Below are 16754 nucleotides of genomic sequence, written 5' to 3' on the forward strand. Positions count from 1 at the left end.
TGGGTTTGATTTCAGAGATGAGCTTGAGTGACTGGCATAACCTGGTGCCTCAGCTTAGCGTTGGCCACATTTTTTGGCAGTGAAATCCGCATAGCCTTTTTGCTGTCCAACATTTCTGCGATCCTTTGAAGAACCTCTTGCTGCTCTGCAAGGGTGTAGCTGAGAGGGGGATGTTTTGGGGACAGAGGGGCCTGGCCTTTGCAAGGGACTCGTGCTCTCTGGAGGGCCTGATTGTCTCAGATTGTCTGCTATTGCTGACAATACCTGAAGCAAAATTTCTGCAGGTGTGCTTTGGGTAATCACTGTAGTTTAAAATTTTTCTTATTATTTTGAAGATTTCTGTTGTCTTTAATTTCCCCTACAGCTAATAATATTGAATTACAGCAAGGCACATGGCATTTTTGCGGTTTTGTTTGCAGCTCTCTAAGTTAATCCTCACTCCACCTCCCCTCATATCATTTGTCCCCTGATGGAGGCAGGGAAGATGTCTCTAAAAGACTATGAGTACCCTGGATCTGTTGTGTGAAAATTGCAGCATGGCCAGTCTTTAAAGAATGCCAAACCCACCCTCTGGGCTCCATGCACCCATCTGGGGTCTGCCTGCTCCAAAATGGGGTCATGCTGTGCTGAATGCCCATGGGGTCGCAAACAAGGGGATCCCTGCCACCCTGGGTAAGGTCGTGCTCGGGCTGCTGACATTTTAATCAGCATTTCATAACTAATTGCCTGGCCACAGCTATCTTGTTATCAATTAACATAGTCCTGAATGTCAGGAAGTAACTGTATCTTTCTAACTCACTAAGGCTGCCTTCTGGGTCTGTGAAATGGCTGGACTTCCTTACAGGGATGGATTACATGTTTACATCTCCCCTTCTGCTGAAGTGTGTAGTAAGGATGACCCAAGGAAGCAACAATAATGTCTTTATGTTCCTTTTCTGTTCTCCTCATCTTTTGTATGCTATAGAGCAGAAAAAAAATTCCTCGTATGTGAGCTTTTGGAGCAGGCTGGAAGACACCCACATTGCGGACACTGGACTGCCTGAGTCCAAGAAGAGGAAAAAAAAAATTAAGCAACAGCATTTGAGAGCCTTTTAAGAACAGACACTTTTCCAGATGTCAGGAAATGCCCTTAAATGGATGGGATCGTTTGAACGATCCTATCAGTCCAGAGAGCATTGCTGTCTCTGAAGCTGGAGGATATCTCTGCCATCAGCAGAAGGTCTCACACCACACTGACCCGCTCTAATACTGTCCAGCTTTTAAGATCTGACATTCTGGGACATGGGACTTTCCAGATTAGGATAAATATGATGCACTTACAAAACTAAGCATCCCTTCTTCTGAGCCCAAAGAGGCTACAGTGTGGAGGGTGGCTTTTTACCTCTTTGTGTGGGTGAGGGAAAAGGGGTCATTGCAGTTCTGTTTTAGATAGTCACTGGTTGAATGGGACACGGGGCAGGACAAGTGAGCACAGGATTCTGTGGCATAGCCCTGCTGTTCATCACAGGTGTGCCCCCTCTATATGTGCAATATGGTGGACTCGTCCTGTCTGCAGACCATGGCTGCTCATTTGCTCACTTGGGCTACAGGAAAGGCAGAGCTTCTTTAAGGAAAGTTTCTATCTGCATAAAAGCCAGAGCAGCTGAGAAGGGACAGTGCAGATGGTGCTAATTTCCAGAGGCCATATGTTTGGAGGGACCCCGGGTACCCCCACAAGAATTCTTTGTTTTTTCAATGTTCGTTTTCAAAGGTACTCTGGAGGTCTCCTCTTTGCAGGAGGCCACTGCTTCCTCCCACTCGTCCACTCCCGACACTTTGCTCCGTCCCCTCCTCCGTCCCCCGCTGCTCAACAAGCCTCGCAGCTGGATAAACAGCGATTGCAGTTGCTTACAACCCTCCAGTGCCTTCCAGTGAGATGCCGGCACGGAGAGACTCTTCCTGAGCTGCCTGTCGTGGGCGGACGTGCTGCAGTCCGCATGCCAGCACTGGGATCACTCTGGTCCCGGAAAGATCAGGTTCAAAACACACGGGATCTGGAGGTGCTAATTACAAATGTGGGCTCCCTGTTCTATGCAAAGCTGAGGAATTTGGTGATCTAGGAGCTCTGGATCTGTCTGCCGGCTGGGCTTAGCTATGAAATGGGCTTAGTTCACAGTAGCTTTGATCCCTGCTCTGTTGACTCGTCCCTTCTCTGCTGGCTGTTTATGGAAAGGGGATCTAGCTCATCTTCTAAGCAGCACCGCCTCTGTCTCACCCCAAAAGAGCCTGCTGTAAACATGGGAGCGGAAGAACCTCCATAGGTGTGATTTGCACTTGTGGCTGTCCAGGTTGTTGGCTCTTGGTTGTTTGTGGAGCATTTTGGAGTTCACTGCCATTGAGACCTGGCCCACTTGGTGGCAATCAGGCCGCTTTCTACACAGCTGCCCCAATCTGGCTGGGACTGCAGGAGCCGGAGAGCATGGTAGACAACACACAGTGGCGTTGCGGTGACTCTGGTGCAGTTCATGTTGCTTTCGTGAAAGGTTTTGTGCAGCCTGGTCGACTTGTAGGCTTGCAGGGTTGCCAGTATCCCTGACCAGGCCAGGGCAGCTCTGCCAGACCCCTGGCCAGGGACAGGCCTGGTGCACTGCACGCAGCACAGCTGCTGCTGCCCGGGAGAGGCTGGCACAGCCCTGCCACCAGTGGTTAGAGCAGTTGAGAGCGGAGGCGCGAGGATCCCCTCCCTCTTTTGCCTGCTCTTTCCTTTAATGCGCATTAAATTACTTCTTGTTATATTAAAGACTGAGCCTCTTTAGAAGCTCTGCTCAGCCTTCTCGTTAATCACCGTGACAGAACATGACAAATCCACTTTGCTGAAGCATTATTGCACTTTGTAAAATCCCCGGTGCTTTGCAACAGCTTATCCAGCAGCACCTCCTCCCTCCCCGCTGTCCTCGGGACATCTTCCCTCCTCCTCCTCCAGCCCATGCAAGATGATGTTGCTTTTAGAAGTGACTATATCCGAGGGATTTGCTTTCTCCTGGATCATGCAGACAGCCCCAGCATTTGGAGCCCAGTCCCTGGATGGTCTCTACTGATTGACTTATTGCAGTCAAGACTGTGTCCCTGCAGCTCACTGATGTGTGTTTACACAAGACTGTGCAGCTCCCCCTTCACATAACCATTAATTTTATAGAGGGCATATAACAAAGATGGGCCTCCAATATGCCTCCTGCCTTTGATCTGTGTGGGGTGCATGGCCTGATGGGCCCAGAGCTGCCGGCATCGCTGATTTACTCTGCTCTGTGGACATAGCTTCTGGAGCAAACAAAAGCTTATGTTTTCTCTCAGCGGTATTGCAATACCATTACAGGCTGTGCTGCTGTCTGGTTGCGTTTGGTCTGGAAGGGCAGGGATGGCTCAGGGTTTGCTTGCCTTTAAATTTTTTCTTTCAACGTTAGCTAAATGGTTTGGTTCACGCAATCCACAAGTGCCCCAAACCTGCGCAGACGGGTAGGCGGGTTATTAAGGGTCTATAGTGTTGCTAATGGAAATAAAGTCCGTGTATTGGCAAGCTATAAGCATTGACCTTGTGACAGGGCGCTCACTCTGAAACAAAATCTCTCCAAAACAGTTCTCTCACAGAACTTTATTGTCATCCAAGCCAGACTCAAAAACCTCTTTTTTTTTTTTCTTTTTTTCTCCCAGTCTGGCATAAATTAGGATTCTTGGATCTGAGTCTGACCTTGCCCTCGAAAATGAACTCTCTGATCAGAAACCCTTTTGTTGTTTAGCCTTGGCATACCAGGTAGGATAGTGACCTCAGCACCAACACTAGTGATGGGTGGTTGTCAGACCGACCACATCTGGGTCCCCCCTGAGCTCCTGTCCTAAATTTGGGTGGAGCTGTTTTGAGTTCTTCAGCCTTCTGGCTCTGAACGTTGACCTTAGCTCTATTGGTCACCATGACGGTACTAAACTTTATTATTTTTTTTTGTTTTAACCAAAAGGTACCCTTTAGAGCTAAACTTTTTTGATCAAGCATGATGAAAGCTGAGCAAAAGTCTAAGGGTAGCATTTAACAGTGCAATTTTAGGTCACCAAAACTTGATAGCCAAACCATTTGCTGTAGTCCCCGGTATGAAGGAGTCACGCTAAGTGAGAGATTTCCAAAGCGGAAAATGTTTGTTCATCCAAAGTCTCCAGTTTCTTTTATGGACTTTCAGCCAGGGGCATTTTCAGGATGACGACGTATTCTGCAGGTGCTCACCGTGACATCCGCCTCCCGTGCAAAGGAGAGGTTGCTGCCTGTTATCTGTCAGCTCGCCTGTTACACTGCTTAGTCTTACTTCTTGGCACTTTATGTAAAGAAAAAAAAAAAAGAAAACAGAGTGTCTATAAAGTATGGAAAATGTAGAAACCCCTGACAGTTGTATGGTGTGTCTCGCTTCTCCCACAGAGAGGAAACCACAAAATAGTGAGTCCAGGGGTTTCTTTCCACACACACAATATCTGTCAGGGTTTTGAGGAATTTTCTGGGAACTGATGAAAGAAATGTGCTGTTTAAGCCATGATATATACTATTCAATGGATCTGTACAAGGAAGATGCAGTGCTGCACACTGGCAGCTTCCAAAAGGCTTTCCAAAATAAAAGAAACCCAAATGATTTGAGGGAATTTCTTTCAAGAGGGCAGATTGGCTCCTATGGGAACAGAGGCAGAAGCAAAGGGGAAAATTAGCTTGTACTAAAGAGAAAAGGTACCTGATGTGTTTAATAGCTGTAGTTTCCTCATTAACGTTTTCACACCTTTGCAAGATCACCAACGCTGGTGGAAAATGCGTAGGCATTTTAGCAGCAAAGGGGCTCTTGCCTACCCAGATTCAATTTTCTCAGCCCTGAGGAGCAGGCAGGATGTGAGGGGGAGTCACACAACTAATGAGTCCCCCATGCTTAGCAGTGTCACGCTCAGGGAGGGGATCCCTGTGTGCCGAAGGACCAAAAATTAGTGTACCAGTGTTGAGAGCCTGACTTGCATGGCCTTCCCAACACAGGGCTCTCTGAAGCTGCCCTACACTTGTGGTAACAGTAAGCAGTCCTGCTAATTGTGGGGTACCTTAATTAATCAGCAGGGAGATGGTGAAAATACATCAGCAAATGGGAGCAGCATCAGGATCAACCCCAAAAGATGGTACAATGTGTTTATCTAGCCCTTCTTGTTAGGATTTATTGCATTAAAAAAATAATTATTGTTTATTTTTCTTCTCTCTTTCAGGTCCACCTGTAAGTACCAAACCTCTCTGGTTTTACAAGCTGTTGACACAGAGTTTGCGGGGCATGAACTAGCAAAGTCTCCTGTCTGTAGTGTCTGGTGTGGTAGCCGCCTTTGCAGTCCTGGCACCCTGGTATCTCCCAAACAGCAAGTACTGCGGGTGCTCAGGACCCATATTGGGGTGGGATTGCTCTCGGCCGCATCGCAGCTTCTGAGGGTGAGACAGAGGGAGCGCAGGGATGGGGACATGGCAAACGCGAGGGGTGCAGATATCTCTGTGTGTTACCAGTTGGCCCCACGTACCCCGGGGGAATCAGCTGTATGAGCTTCACATGCATCGGATGCCACATGCTGAACGAGACGTGTTTGCGAAAAAGGGAAAGATAGATCGCAAACACATGGCGGGAGCTGAGCTGTAGGGACTTGTTCCCTGCTACTCACCCGGGCTTGCTGAACTGTTGGGCCTTCAAGTATAGCTGCACAACTATCAATTTCAGAGGAAAAATTGTGTTGACAGCTTCCTTTTCAAATGTTAGCTAATGCAAAACCTCAGCGCAGACGATTTAGGCTTCAGAAAAATAGCTAGGTTATTGCAGAAGTTTTCTTACAGCTATTAAGAGACCCACAGTGAACCAGAAGAAGCAATGCAAGGAATGAAGCCGTGTATCGACATCTCTCAGGATTATAAAGAAACACTATATTGTCTCTAGCACGGTCCTTCCAGAGGAAATGGTTTATATTCATGTACAATAGAGTAACTATACTGGGTTTCTGTGAAGGAACATGAGAAGTTAAACATACGGTAGTCATCTTTTGTCTGTTCACGCAAAAATGTCTTAAACAGTTTGCAGATGACGTTCTGAGGAGAAGTAGTTGCTGCACAACCTATTTTCCCCTTTCATCAAGTCAAAATGCTATAGGCTGAACTCCCACAGATATATGAGCACAGCCCGATTTAACGACAACAATCTTCCAAAAAGTTGCACCTTCCGGGCCAAAAGGTCTGAAAGCATTTTACAGCTGGAAGCCCTGATCCACGCAAACCTTCAGCGATAGCTTATCCCAGGGACTTTCAGGACTGGCCGCTGCAGTGGATGTATTTCAGTGTTAGCTTTGGATTACTGGGAGGAAAGCACTGCTCTGGAGGGGGCTGCAAGTGGAGTTCGTCCAGGGCTGTCCCTGCCACTCCACCCTGGGCAGGCATATGTTGGTGCGAAAGGGATGGGGCGGGCACAATATTGGTAGTGGTGTTGGCATTTCTATTATTGCCGTGAGAAATCAGAGAGAAATCAGTAGGTCAACGCAGACGTCTCCTGGAGAGCGGTCTATGCCTTTGCAGGATGAGGAAGACGCACACTCCAGGCTTCCTCTGCAGCAATAAGGGTTAGAAATTTAATATCGTAATGAAAGATTGAAGCCTGGCAGAAACACATGGGACCACCAGAGAAGTGCTGACAATATATGCTACCGTATCCTGGCTTACTGCGACCCCTGAACCTGTCTCTGCACGCAGACTTTCAGGACAGGCCGTGAGGAATGCTACAGCCAATGGAAATAACAAGAGGAAGTCGGGCAGACTGAGCGTCGTTAGCCAAAGTGGAATTTGTCTTGGGCTAACATCACCCTCGTCTCATTCAGGACTTCTGGGGTTTCTGGTCGGCTGGCGAGTGAGACCGGTGCAGTCACCGTGAGCAAAAGTTCACTGCTGAAGAGTCAAGCAGAGTCCTCCATGTTGCCATAGGAAATATTTTACCCCCCTCATATTTCTCGTGATTAAAACCGCATGGAAACTCAAGTTTATGAGCAACAGACCTGGGCTCCTGCCTGGCTGGTTGTCATACACATCATTCTGGATAGCGACGCTGAAGTGCTGACGACCCCACATCTCTCTCCTGGCTTTTTTTCCCAGCTTCCAAAACAAAACATGCTGGGCGGCAGGGCTTAGCCCCCGGTGCTAGTGTCAGCTTGAGTGTGGGGATGGGCAGAAATCCTCATTAGAAATGCACTGAGCCCTGCTTGTAGTCTAGCATGACCAGGAGAAAAGCTAGGGAAACGGATGAGCAACACCTCAGCAGCAAAAGGGGCCTTCTCGCTCTCCTCTTGCCCAACAGATGCTCCCGCTGTTATTCTTGATGTCAGTCAAGGCTTTGGTGAAGGCAAGGGCAGCCCGCAGTCATGTAAGAAATTTGATGAGATTGGGACTAAAAGGGGCAAAGGAAGGAAGGAAATGATGAAATCGTGCAATAGTCCTGAGGTTCCCGGACTCTTTCGCCGTCTGGACCACATCCGAAGGAAAAGATCCTCTCACGGACATTTTCTCTCCCATTTCTGAACATGCAACATTTCTGTGGCAACTGCAGCAATTCCATACATGAAAAAATAATATTTAGCAGATGGAAACTAAGGAAGAAAATCAGAGCCCTGTAATTAGCTCGTTCTCCATGGACTTGCAGATACCTTCAGAGCCCGTGCAGAGAGCTGTGGGTAGAGCCATGCTGAAAGGAGAGAAAACTTCACAAACAGGAGATTAGGAAACCGAAGCAATCAGCACTGATGGTCAAGGAGCTGTGGAAAGATTTTTAACCGTTCTGTTTCCTAAACCCTTACATGTGATTTCGTCTCTTTATCAAGCCCTCCCTTCAGAGCTTGAAGCCAACTTTCGTCTTTTCTGTGTATTTTGTTTCAGGGCCCTACAGGAAGACCAGGGCTCCAGGTAAACACTTTGTTCTTTCTTTTTCATTCCCTCATGCTGTCTGTCTGGCAGTACTTTCAATCAGTAGGCCTCCAGGGATTGTAACCTGGGAGAAGGTAGTGATCTCGCATAGCATACCTGATGTTGAAGAACAGCATATTGTGAACAGAACATCGCTTGTAACAGAGTAGGGACCACAGGAGCTGTGTAGGACCAGACTTAAGGGTAATATAATCCCTATGAACCCTCCTGCATGTGGGAGACACGCTACTTTTGAAGACGCCTTTGTCAGCTTGAGGGTCTGTTTGAAGAGGCGCAGTTTGCAGTATTCTTGCTGATGGAGCTTGCTAATTGCAGCAGGATTTAAAATGCCTAAGTCACTCTGGGACAAATGCAAAAGTCCATAGCAGTATCTGCATCTGAGATAGATAGTCATGAGTGAGGAAGGAGTGTGGGTTTTGGGGTTACAGCTGTGTGCTTTCCTGGTGAGGGCTCCCTGCTCCCTGGGCTGGTGATCACCTGGAGACTGCAACAGCCATAACAGGCAGTTTCCTAATGAACGAAGTACAAACGGTGCTGCTGGCTCTCGCTGCGACTCAGGAGAGAGCCTGCTTGTTGCCTTTCGTGCTTCTCTGGCTCCAATGTGGGAGCTGCAGGCAGCTTCGCGTGACTTTGTAACCAACCTACGTGGTATCACCCACCCGCGAGTGCTCTTCCCTGGCTCCCTGTCACAGACAACCTTTCCGTATAAACATCTGGCATTTATTTGCTGTCCTACCGGGAGCTCCCCCTTCTCTGTTATTGCTTGGAGGGCTGCAACGCTGCACAGTCACATACCAGACACGGTGCCGTCATGTACCACTCCAACACCAGGTACTCGCTGGGGACCAGACACAGCTCAGCCCCGACCTTGGGCTCTTCCTGCTCGGGCACCAGCCACAGCAGAGCCAGGAGAAATAAAATGAGCTTTTACCTCAAACCATGAGGGAGATCAGCTCTGGAGGAAAGCAGCATTTAAGGGACTAAAAGCACAGGAAAACTCAGCATTATGTTCTCCAGCAGCCACAAATTAATCCCAGGGCAAGATGCTGACACTGGGAGTTTTGCTTGCTGCTGGCACACAGAGATAGGCAAATATTAGTGGGACTGAGAACCCGCCTAAAACCCTAGAAGAAAGCAGTTTCCCATAATATATCATCTACAAAATTTAAAATCAAGCAGCTGTTTAGCGTTTCATCCGTCTGCAAGGGATGCTTTTGCAAAGCTTATATTGCTTTTCAATTTATCAAAACATGTGCTACACGGAAAGGAATGCTCCCAATACCGAACGGCCCCCCAGCTCTGCAGAGGGAAGCGGCTAAACTTTCACCAGGTAACGGTTTGATCCCAGGCAATAATGTCTGAGATTGGGATGCACAGGCAAAGGAGCCTCTGTGTACACCCGGCAAAACAAATGGAGTTAAGAGCATTCCCCTTCCAGAGGGAATTTCAGACTACATTCACACATGTTGGGACTGAACATGGGGGAAGGCACAAAGAGGTGGCACTGATGGGGCTGGTGTCTCCAGCTGCAGAAACCAGAAAACTGGGTTTGTGTCTACAAACGCAGGCAGCCAGAGACAGGGACACTGTGGTTTACATATGGAAACCCCAAACGTTGCTGGAAACTGAACAGAGAGATTATTATCATGTCATTTTTGCAAAATATAGAGCAAAAGCTACACGACTGCTGAAGCCATAATCATCCAGATCCTTTCAGTAATCAGCTGCTATCTTACAAATCTGCACAGCCTTCAGTTTTGGTGACCAGGAATGTAGAGGGGGTTCACTTTTATTTTATTTTATTTTTTTTTAAATTGCATAGTTAAATTTAATTGTAAGAGGCAGAAAACTGCCTTGTAGGTAAGTGGCTGAAGAAAATTGCCACTGGTCTTGTGTTCATGTGTTTATGAGACTCTGTTCAGCGTTGCCTGACCCAAAGTCATTCCCCAAACCACTGTTGGGATCGTTCACACCCTGACAATGCACTGGGAAGTATCTCAAAGGGGTAGAGGATACTGAACACAGCTGCTCATATGTCTTCTTCCAGACGTGCTTTTTCCTGTGTCAGCTTGTTTTCCCACATTTTTCTCTTGCTTCTGGACAGGACCGTATTTTCAAGTCTAAGAGAATCCTGTTTTAAAGTGATAACTCTATAAATAAATAGCTAACACCCAGATGACTTTGGTAAAGAAAGAAAAATGTGACAGTTGGCTACTGCAGGAAGCCAGTTCCCAGAACCCGGATTTTATGAAGTGTTGGAAATTGGGATTATACTTTCTGTTAGGCTGAAAACTCTTGCCCTTCTTGTGCGCCTAAATCACCGTATGTCATTTCTGTTGTGGGATGTGCTGGTTTGTCATATGTACAAGCAAACTGATGGCTTACGCATGTTCTTAAAGACAGGTTCAGGCACACGCAAACACACTTTTCTCTCTCTCTAACTTGCTCTCTCCCTCTCTCAAAATCCCTGGACACTTACACTGCAGCGTGAAGCCGTGTCTGTGGCACAGCTCATTTGTGCTGTTTTATAACCTTGCTTTTGGCCAGTTTCCAATTGCCTCTGATTTTGCCTTAATTGCCAGGGAGACAAAGGCGCGATGGGGATCCCTGGGCGGCCGGTAAGTCAAAAACTCTTGCGTGTGCCTTATCCTCCCCATCCTCTTCCAACCCTCAGGATTTTGGGGGGACTTTCAGAATGATCCTTGGTGGGTGTCAACCTGAGAAAAGCCACCCTCCCTGGATCCTTGGTGGGTGTCAACCTGAGAAAAGCCACCCTCCCTGAGCCCCACATCTGAGGGGATGTCCTGGTCGCAGCAGGGTGGCCAGCCCTGCAAACCACATAGATGCCGGGGGTGTGTGTGTTTCCATCCCCTCTGCCGTATTGCTCAGGCCCTCCTCTGGTTCAGCATCCCCCCTGGTTGGGTGCCTCCTGCTGCCACCTCGTGCGCTGGCTGGGCTTGCTAACTGTGGGCTTGCTAACATGCACCCCTGCCTGCCACCGGCAGCTGCCGTTTCCAAATAACCTTGCCCTGAACAAGGTGGGGGCATCCCCTGCCTGGCTGAGCGCTGTATTTTGGAGCTGCTCTTTGCTTGGGCATCCCAGAGTGAGGATGGGGAAAAGGGCTGGGGCAGGAGCTGAGGCCACCCTCCTTATCCCAGTCCCATAGCCAGGGTTTTGGGGCAGGGGAGTGTGCCCTTGCCGCTGATGCCTGTGTTTGTCTCTCTCTCTCTCTCTCTCTCTCTCTCTTCCCCGCCCCTGCACCCTCTTGCATGTGGCTGCGATGGGTGCCATTGACCCAGGGACTAAAAGGGCAACCCGGAGAGAAGGTGAGTCGGCTCCTCACAGCCCATAGCATCCCCGACTGTCCTCCTCTAGGGCCAGCCCAAGCCCCCTGGTCACAGTCATGGCCACTGCAGCCAGCTTGGGCTTTCACCCGCCCCGGGCTGCCCCCTGTCTTCCCCGGCAGTGTGAGTTTATCTCCCAAATTCCTTCCAGGCCACTCAGCCTCCAAAGATGCTGCGTTTCTTGTTTATGACAATTTACTAACAGCACAAGAGCCAGCGGGCACATGCAGGGCTCCCCTCAAGGCTTCCTGGGTTTTAACCGTTGAGTTTCTTCCCTGCTGGCAGCTCTACTTGCCCTAATCAAACCATAGCTCCTGTCTGCCTCCCAGGGTAGCCTGCTCCCTGGTGCAAGCCATAGCAAGGAAGAAAATGGCACAGCATGCTCCTATTTCTGACATGGTGAGACCTCTTCCTCCTAAGGAAAACTGACAGTATGGTTTAAGTTTGTGGGACACTGTCTCCCAAACTGTTTGCTGTGCAGCAAATTGGTGTTTTGTCCCTCCAAGGAAGCGGTGGTTTACAAAGCATCCTACTTCTGGCCCCCATGTTTTGAAGTGTTTGACACTTCAACGTTACTGTATTTTCCCTAGAGCTGTGAGTACCTCCCACCTGCAAGAACAGCGGGGTGAAGGTGTTTGGGGGTGTGAATAACTGAATAACAAAGTGTAGAAACTAGGAAAGGGATGAATATTCACCTGATACGGGGATTGTCCGTGCAGGGCACTGCCATACCAGGCCCATTTGCTCCTATTCATAGGAAATAGAGAGAAAAACACCAAGGGCAGGCAAGGTAGGACAGAGATTCTCCTTCCTTGCTTTCAAGCTTCTGCTTCCTCATTGGAGCCAACCAACATTATCTAACAGACCAAGGTTTCACCACCTGATGCCACCCTGCTTTTTCTCTGTGTGTCCTTGCATTTCTCTCTGGCCAAAGCTTTCAACATGAAGGGTCGGCTGACAGATACAAACAAACAAGGGAGAAATCACACTTAATTGCCCATGCTTCCCCAAAGCCCTCTGTGAGAGTCCTAGGTCCTTGGCAGGCCCCAGCTTTGTTTTGCAGAGAGCTCTGCTTGCTCACAGGCTGCTTGGTTTATGGGATGCTCCATCCCAAGGCTCCCCAGCCCTGGGCATTTCTGGAGCTGCCTCTCAGGAATATGCCATGTTTTCCAAAGACAGGGACATGTCCTGCCCATCGCACGTTGTGGGTGGCTAGGAGCTGGAGAGGCAGCTGTTTTCTTTTCCAGCAAGGACTTTGCTGTTTTCATCCACATCTCAACTGAGTTTGAGAAGCACACAAGCAAGGCATTTCTGGAGACAGCCAGTGAGCTGCCCTCAGCTCCCATTTCCCTGGAGCCCATCACATCCCTTCTTCTTTTCTTTCTTGTGCAAGACACAGTCCTCCTGGACTCACAGGAAGGAAACAGCAAGGGTTTCAGGCCATCTTTCACACTTGTAATGGGGCAGAACCTCTGTTTTGCCAGAAAGCATTTTGTGTGTTTATAGTTTCCCTTGCTGCGCAGCTTCCATTTTCTGGCATGTCTGAGTAGCTCCAAATGACATCTCTTCTCCCAAAGTGTGGGGCAAGAGCTGGGGGAGGCCAGAACGGCAGCTGCCCCATAAGCCCTGGAGGTATCACACCTTCAGCACCCTCATTTAACCCTGGTCTTGACAGGAATATAATTCTCTCTGTATTTTCCTCTCCTCCTTTTCTCACCCCTTCTCCTCTCCCTTGTCTCTCTGCAGGGTGCTCCAGGAGAAGCAGGCATGTCTATCATCGGGCCCCGCGGTCCACCCGTAAGTGGCTTTTCTCTCTATTTTTGACTGATGCAGGATGTGGGCAAGTTACAGGGAAAAACTTAGGAGGGGTAGTAAGACACAGCATCAGCTGGAGAGAGCAAAAACCCTGTATAATGTGGTTCCCATGCTGAGCCGGGCTTGGTTTTATACTGCTATTATATACTATATATAATGAAATTACAGCTCATACTCCAGAACAAATGAGGAAGCCTTCCCTTGCAAGGAAACCATATTCCTGCATTTAAAATGAAGAAGCATATTTTCTTCTTGCAACAGGGCAGCTACCGCTTTTGGAGAAAATACGCCCTTTGCCTGCCTGATGTCAGCCTTTAGTTTCACTAGCAGAGGACAAACCCCCTGATTTTGCAGAAGAGCAGGATCAGAGCTAAGCTGGTGACCAGGGAACTCACAAAGATTGGTAGTTCAGAGTTGTTCAGAGGTCCTTGTCAAGTACCCAAAATCTTGGAAACTCTTTGACAGCACAGTTACCGCTATCTGGAAAGTCCCTTAGCCGGCTGGGGAGCCAAGGAAAGCGTAGGCAGGATTTTGCACCCTCTTCTGGCAAAAGTGTCCCTGCAAGGTGCAAGGAGTCAGCCAGACAAAGCTTTTTGCATGGATAGGGTCATAAAAAAAGACCAACATGAAGGGCTTGGAGCATTCACGTACCCTAAATGCTGGATGTTTCTTGCACTGCGGTTCAGCCATCAAGACTCTGCTTTTGTGTGGATCCAGCCAGTCCTTCCCACTGCACGGCCTCCACCAGAGATTTCCATGAAAAAAGACCCAGAGACTCAATTTTCTCCTTCCCAGCAGGCACTTCCGATTTTGATTAACCTGTGAAGAGCACCGTCCTTGACCTGCAGAGAGGATGGGCTGCCGGCAACTTTTGTTTCACAGCAGAGGTCAAGTGAGAGAGACCTAGGCAGTGCGAACACTTAGTTACACCTGGCTTTCCAATTAACTTTCCAAAAGCCCCATGACAAGTGTTTCTAATAAGAAACAGCTTTGTCGGTTCCCAGGCCCACCTGCCTGGCACACTGGAGCCTGAGAAGCGACAGACCTGAAGCCCAGGACACAAACGGGTCTCTCCATGTCTTTTATACCCAGTAGACGGTCCCTGGCCACGTGGCCAGGCAAGGAGGAAGGGCTGGCAGGTCTCTCAATGCCAAGCTCTGAGTGAGACCACCCTGCTCCATAAGCAGCAGATTTTGGAGGGTAAATGCCCCATCGCTTTTGCTGTTTCTCATAAAATGTAGCGCTCAGCCTTCTGGATAGTGTGGTTATAGTAATTGGAGTGAAAAGCCATCAGTCCCTGTCACTGTCGGTCCTGCAAACAGAGACAGGCACCACTGTTTTCTTGAAGGACACATGCCTGGTCTGCAGGACAATTTTTAATGTCTGCTTTGGTGCTGCTGCTTTGCCTCATTGCCTTTGCTGCTGTTTGCGAAAGTGCAGAATGCGTTGCATCTCCAAAGCAGCAGAAAACTTAGATGGCAAATGATATTTAAAATGCGCTTTTGCCTACCCCAGTCGAAGCCCGGAGGTGCCAGGACTGGCACAACTCCACACTTCCACCCCCAAAGCCTACTGTGAAGACGATCCAGTTTCCCGGGGAGCTGGTGATAGGTCAAAAGGATGGCTGAGCACTGAAGACAAACACGGAAACCCGGGCCAAGAGGCCACTCGGAAAGACGTGGGATGACAAATAGTTTCCAGATTTTTGTTTGAAGGTTAGTTTTCACTAGAGCTCAGAGCTGCTTAACTTCTGGCCGGGGAGGGACAGTGCGCCGATAGTGGCAGAAACAGACAGTCTCCATGATTTGGCAGCTCCTGGGATTACATACTTCATACGATCAACATTTTAAAAAGAAGACAAGGAAAAACAGTCACCCAACAAAAACAGTCTCTTGGAATTGCTTGCTGCTGAACTGTTGTTTTGGCCTGATACCGTGCAAATCACTCTGCCGTCCTCCAAGGAGAAAAAGGCAGCAGTCTGTAGTCTACAGAGGAAGCCAAATTGCACAATTTCCAGGGCTTCTCCCTAATTCTTTTTTTAGCACTTCTTGTCCAAGGAGGTGTCCAGCAGGGAACCAAAATTAATGAATTGCGGCTAGGCTCTTATTGATTCTTGCCTTTTCAGAAATCAGCAGTGGACAGATCCTTTAATTTATAGCCTATCTTCCCTCCTGGTCACTGGCCAACAGGACCAGGTGGTTTTATATGTATCTTGCAAAGCAAAGCTGACCAAGTTCAACTTTGCAGAACTAAAAAAACAGTGCAAATGGGATTAGGTCCTGCTAGCATGGTGTATAAAAACACAACTGTTCAGCACAACACAAGGCGTTTTGTGGTAGGGGCATCCCTCAAACTCTGCAAAGAGGTTATCTGGCCCCATCTCTTGAAGGGCCAGATCTTCACTGAGTCTCTCTGCAGGTAGAGGGAGGCTGGAGGAGATGTAACCCGAAGGTGAAGGTTTTCCCTGCCAACGTGGCTCTGAACTCTCTCCCACGGGATTAGCATAGCTGCACTGTGGCAAACCTCAGCCTTGCAGCCCAGCATGCCGTCCCCTCCTTCCCCTTTCCTTCCCTCGGCATCACATGGGACAACTCTGGTTAAGGCAGAGATGCACCCATGTGCATTTCTTTGCAGAAGTGAACTCTTGTTTATACCCAGCTCTTTCCTAGGAGACCCTTGAGGGACGCAAAGAGTCTGGTTATGGTATCTCAAATTGCCCAAGAAAGGATTTTCTTCCTGAAAATGAAGCATGGGAACACATAAGAAACCTGGGCTTTTTGGCATCATAGCACGGCTTTCAGGGAAGGCAAGATGCCGCAGCGGTCACTCGATGAGCATGGTACAGGATTTACCTCATCCTGCTGTTTCTGTCTACGTGGGTGTGCTTCCAGATCTGCTGAAGTCTGGTCAATATTGCTTCCCAACTTGGCTCACACATTTTTTGGGAAATTGAGTTTAAAAAGTCCTTATGTAAAGTGGTATCTTTTCTGGATATTCACAAATCTAGGGTAACTGTGATCTGGGATGTCACAGGTCCCAGAAACTGAAGAACTATGAAAAATTAACAGCCAGGACATTTTGGTTTTTTCAGAGTTTTTAAGTGGGTGATGAAGAAGCTGCCAAACACATTCTAACCCAGTGTTTGCTGTACCTGATCCCAAACTGGTAGCCAATACTGACTAGCCAGAAAGAGGCGGGGGAAAGGACTTGGTGCTCATGTTCCTCTCATCATACTGCCTAACTCTCCTTTTTGTCTTAGCTCTCAGAGGAAAAAAACAGAAAAGAAAAAAAAATCATCTCTTCTCCAGAATTATTTGTGAGGAAAATGAATGCACTGGGACGTGAGATTAGGGGCGGAGGAAAAGAGGGATGGCTGTATTTAGACACCAGTGACCTGCAAGGTTTGTCTTGCACAGAGCAGCACCCTGCATTAAACGCCTCCAGTTTATGGCAGCAAGAATTGCCATAAAATGAGCTCAGCCTCTGGAATATACTCCAAAAGCCTAGTGTATGGGCTAGGGACACCCATTTAATTAATGTAGAAACTTCAAGGAAACTGCTCGCAGTCCAAACTGGACCTGCTCCAGGATTTTCTTGGCCCTATACAAAT

The 16754-nt window shown here is 48.3% G+C and overlaps 1 protein-coding gene across 1 annotated transcript in view; it reads left to right on the plus strand.

The window, feature by feature from the left end:
- COL13A1 (collagen type XIII alpha 1 chain) overlaps positions 1-16754 on the plus strand; it is a gene marked incomplete at its 5' end in the record, with an annotated part of 91950 nt that overhangs the window by 21895 nt on the left and 53301 nt on the right. The window contains 5 exons of the mRNA XM_082311356.1: positions 5254-5261; positions 7937-7963; positions 10567-10602; positions 11285-11311; positions 13076-13126. Of these exons, the coding sequence (XP_082167482.1) occupies positions 5254-5261; positions 7937-7963; positions 10567-10602; positions 11285-11311; positions 13076-13126 (149 nt within the window). The remainder of the gene's footprint in view (positions 1-5253; positions 5262-7936; positions 7964-10566; positions 10603-11284; positions 11312-13075; positions 13127-16754) is intronic.

The sequence above is a fragment of the Platalea leucorodia genome (assembly GCF_965183815.1).
Source record: "Platalea leucorodia genome assembly, chromosome: 4".
NCBI lineage: Eukaryota > Metazoa > Chordata > Aves > Pelecaniformes > Threskiornithidae > Platalea > Platalea leucorodia.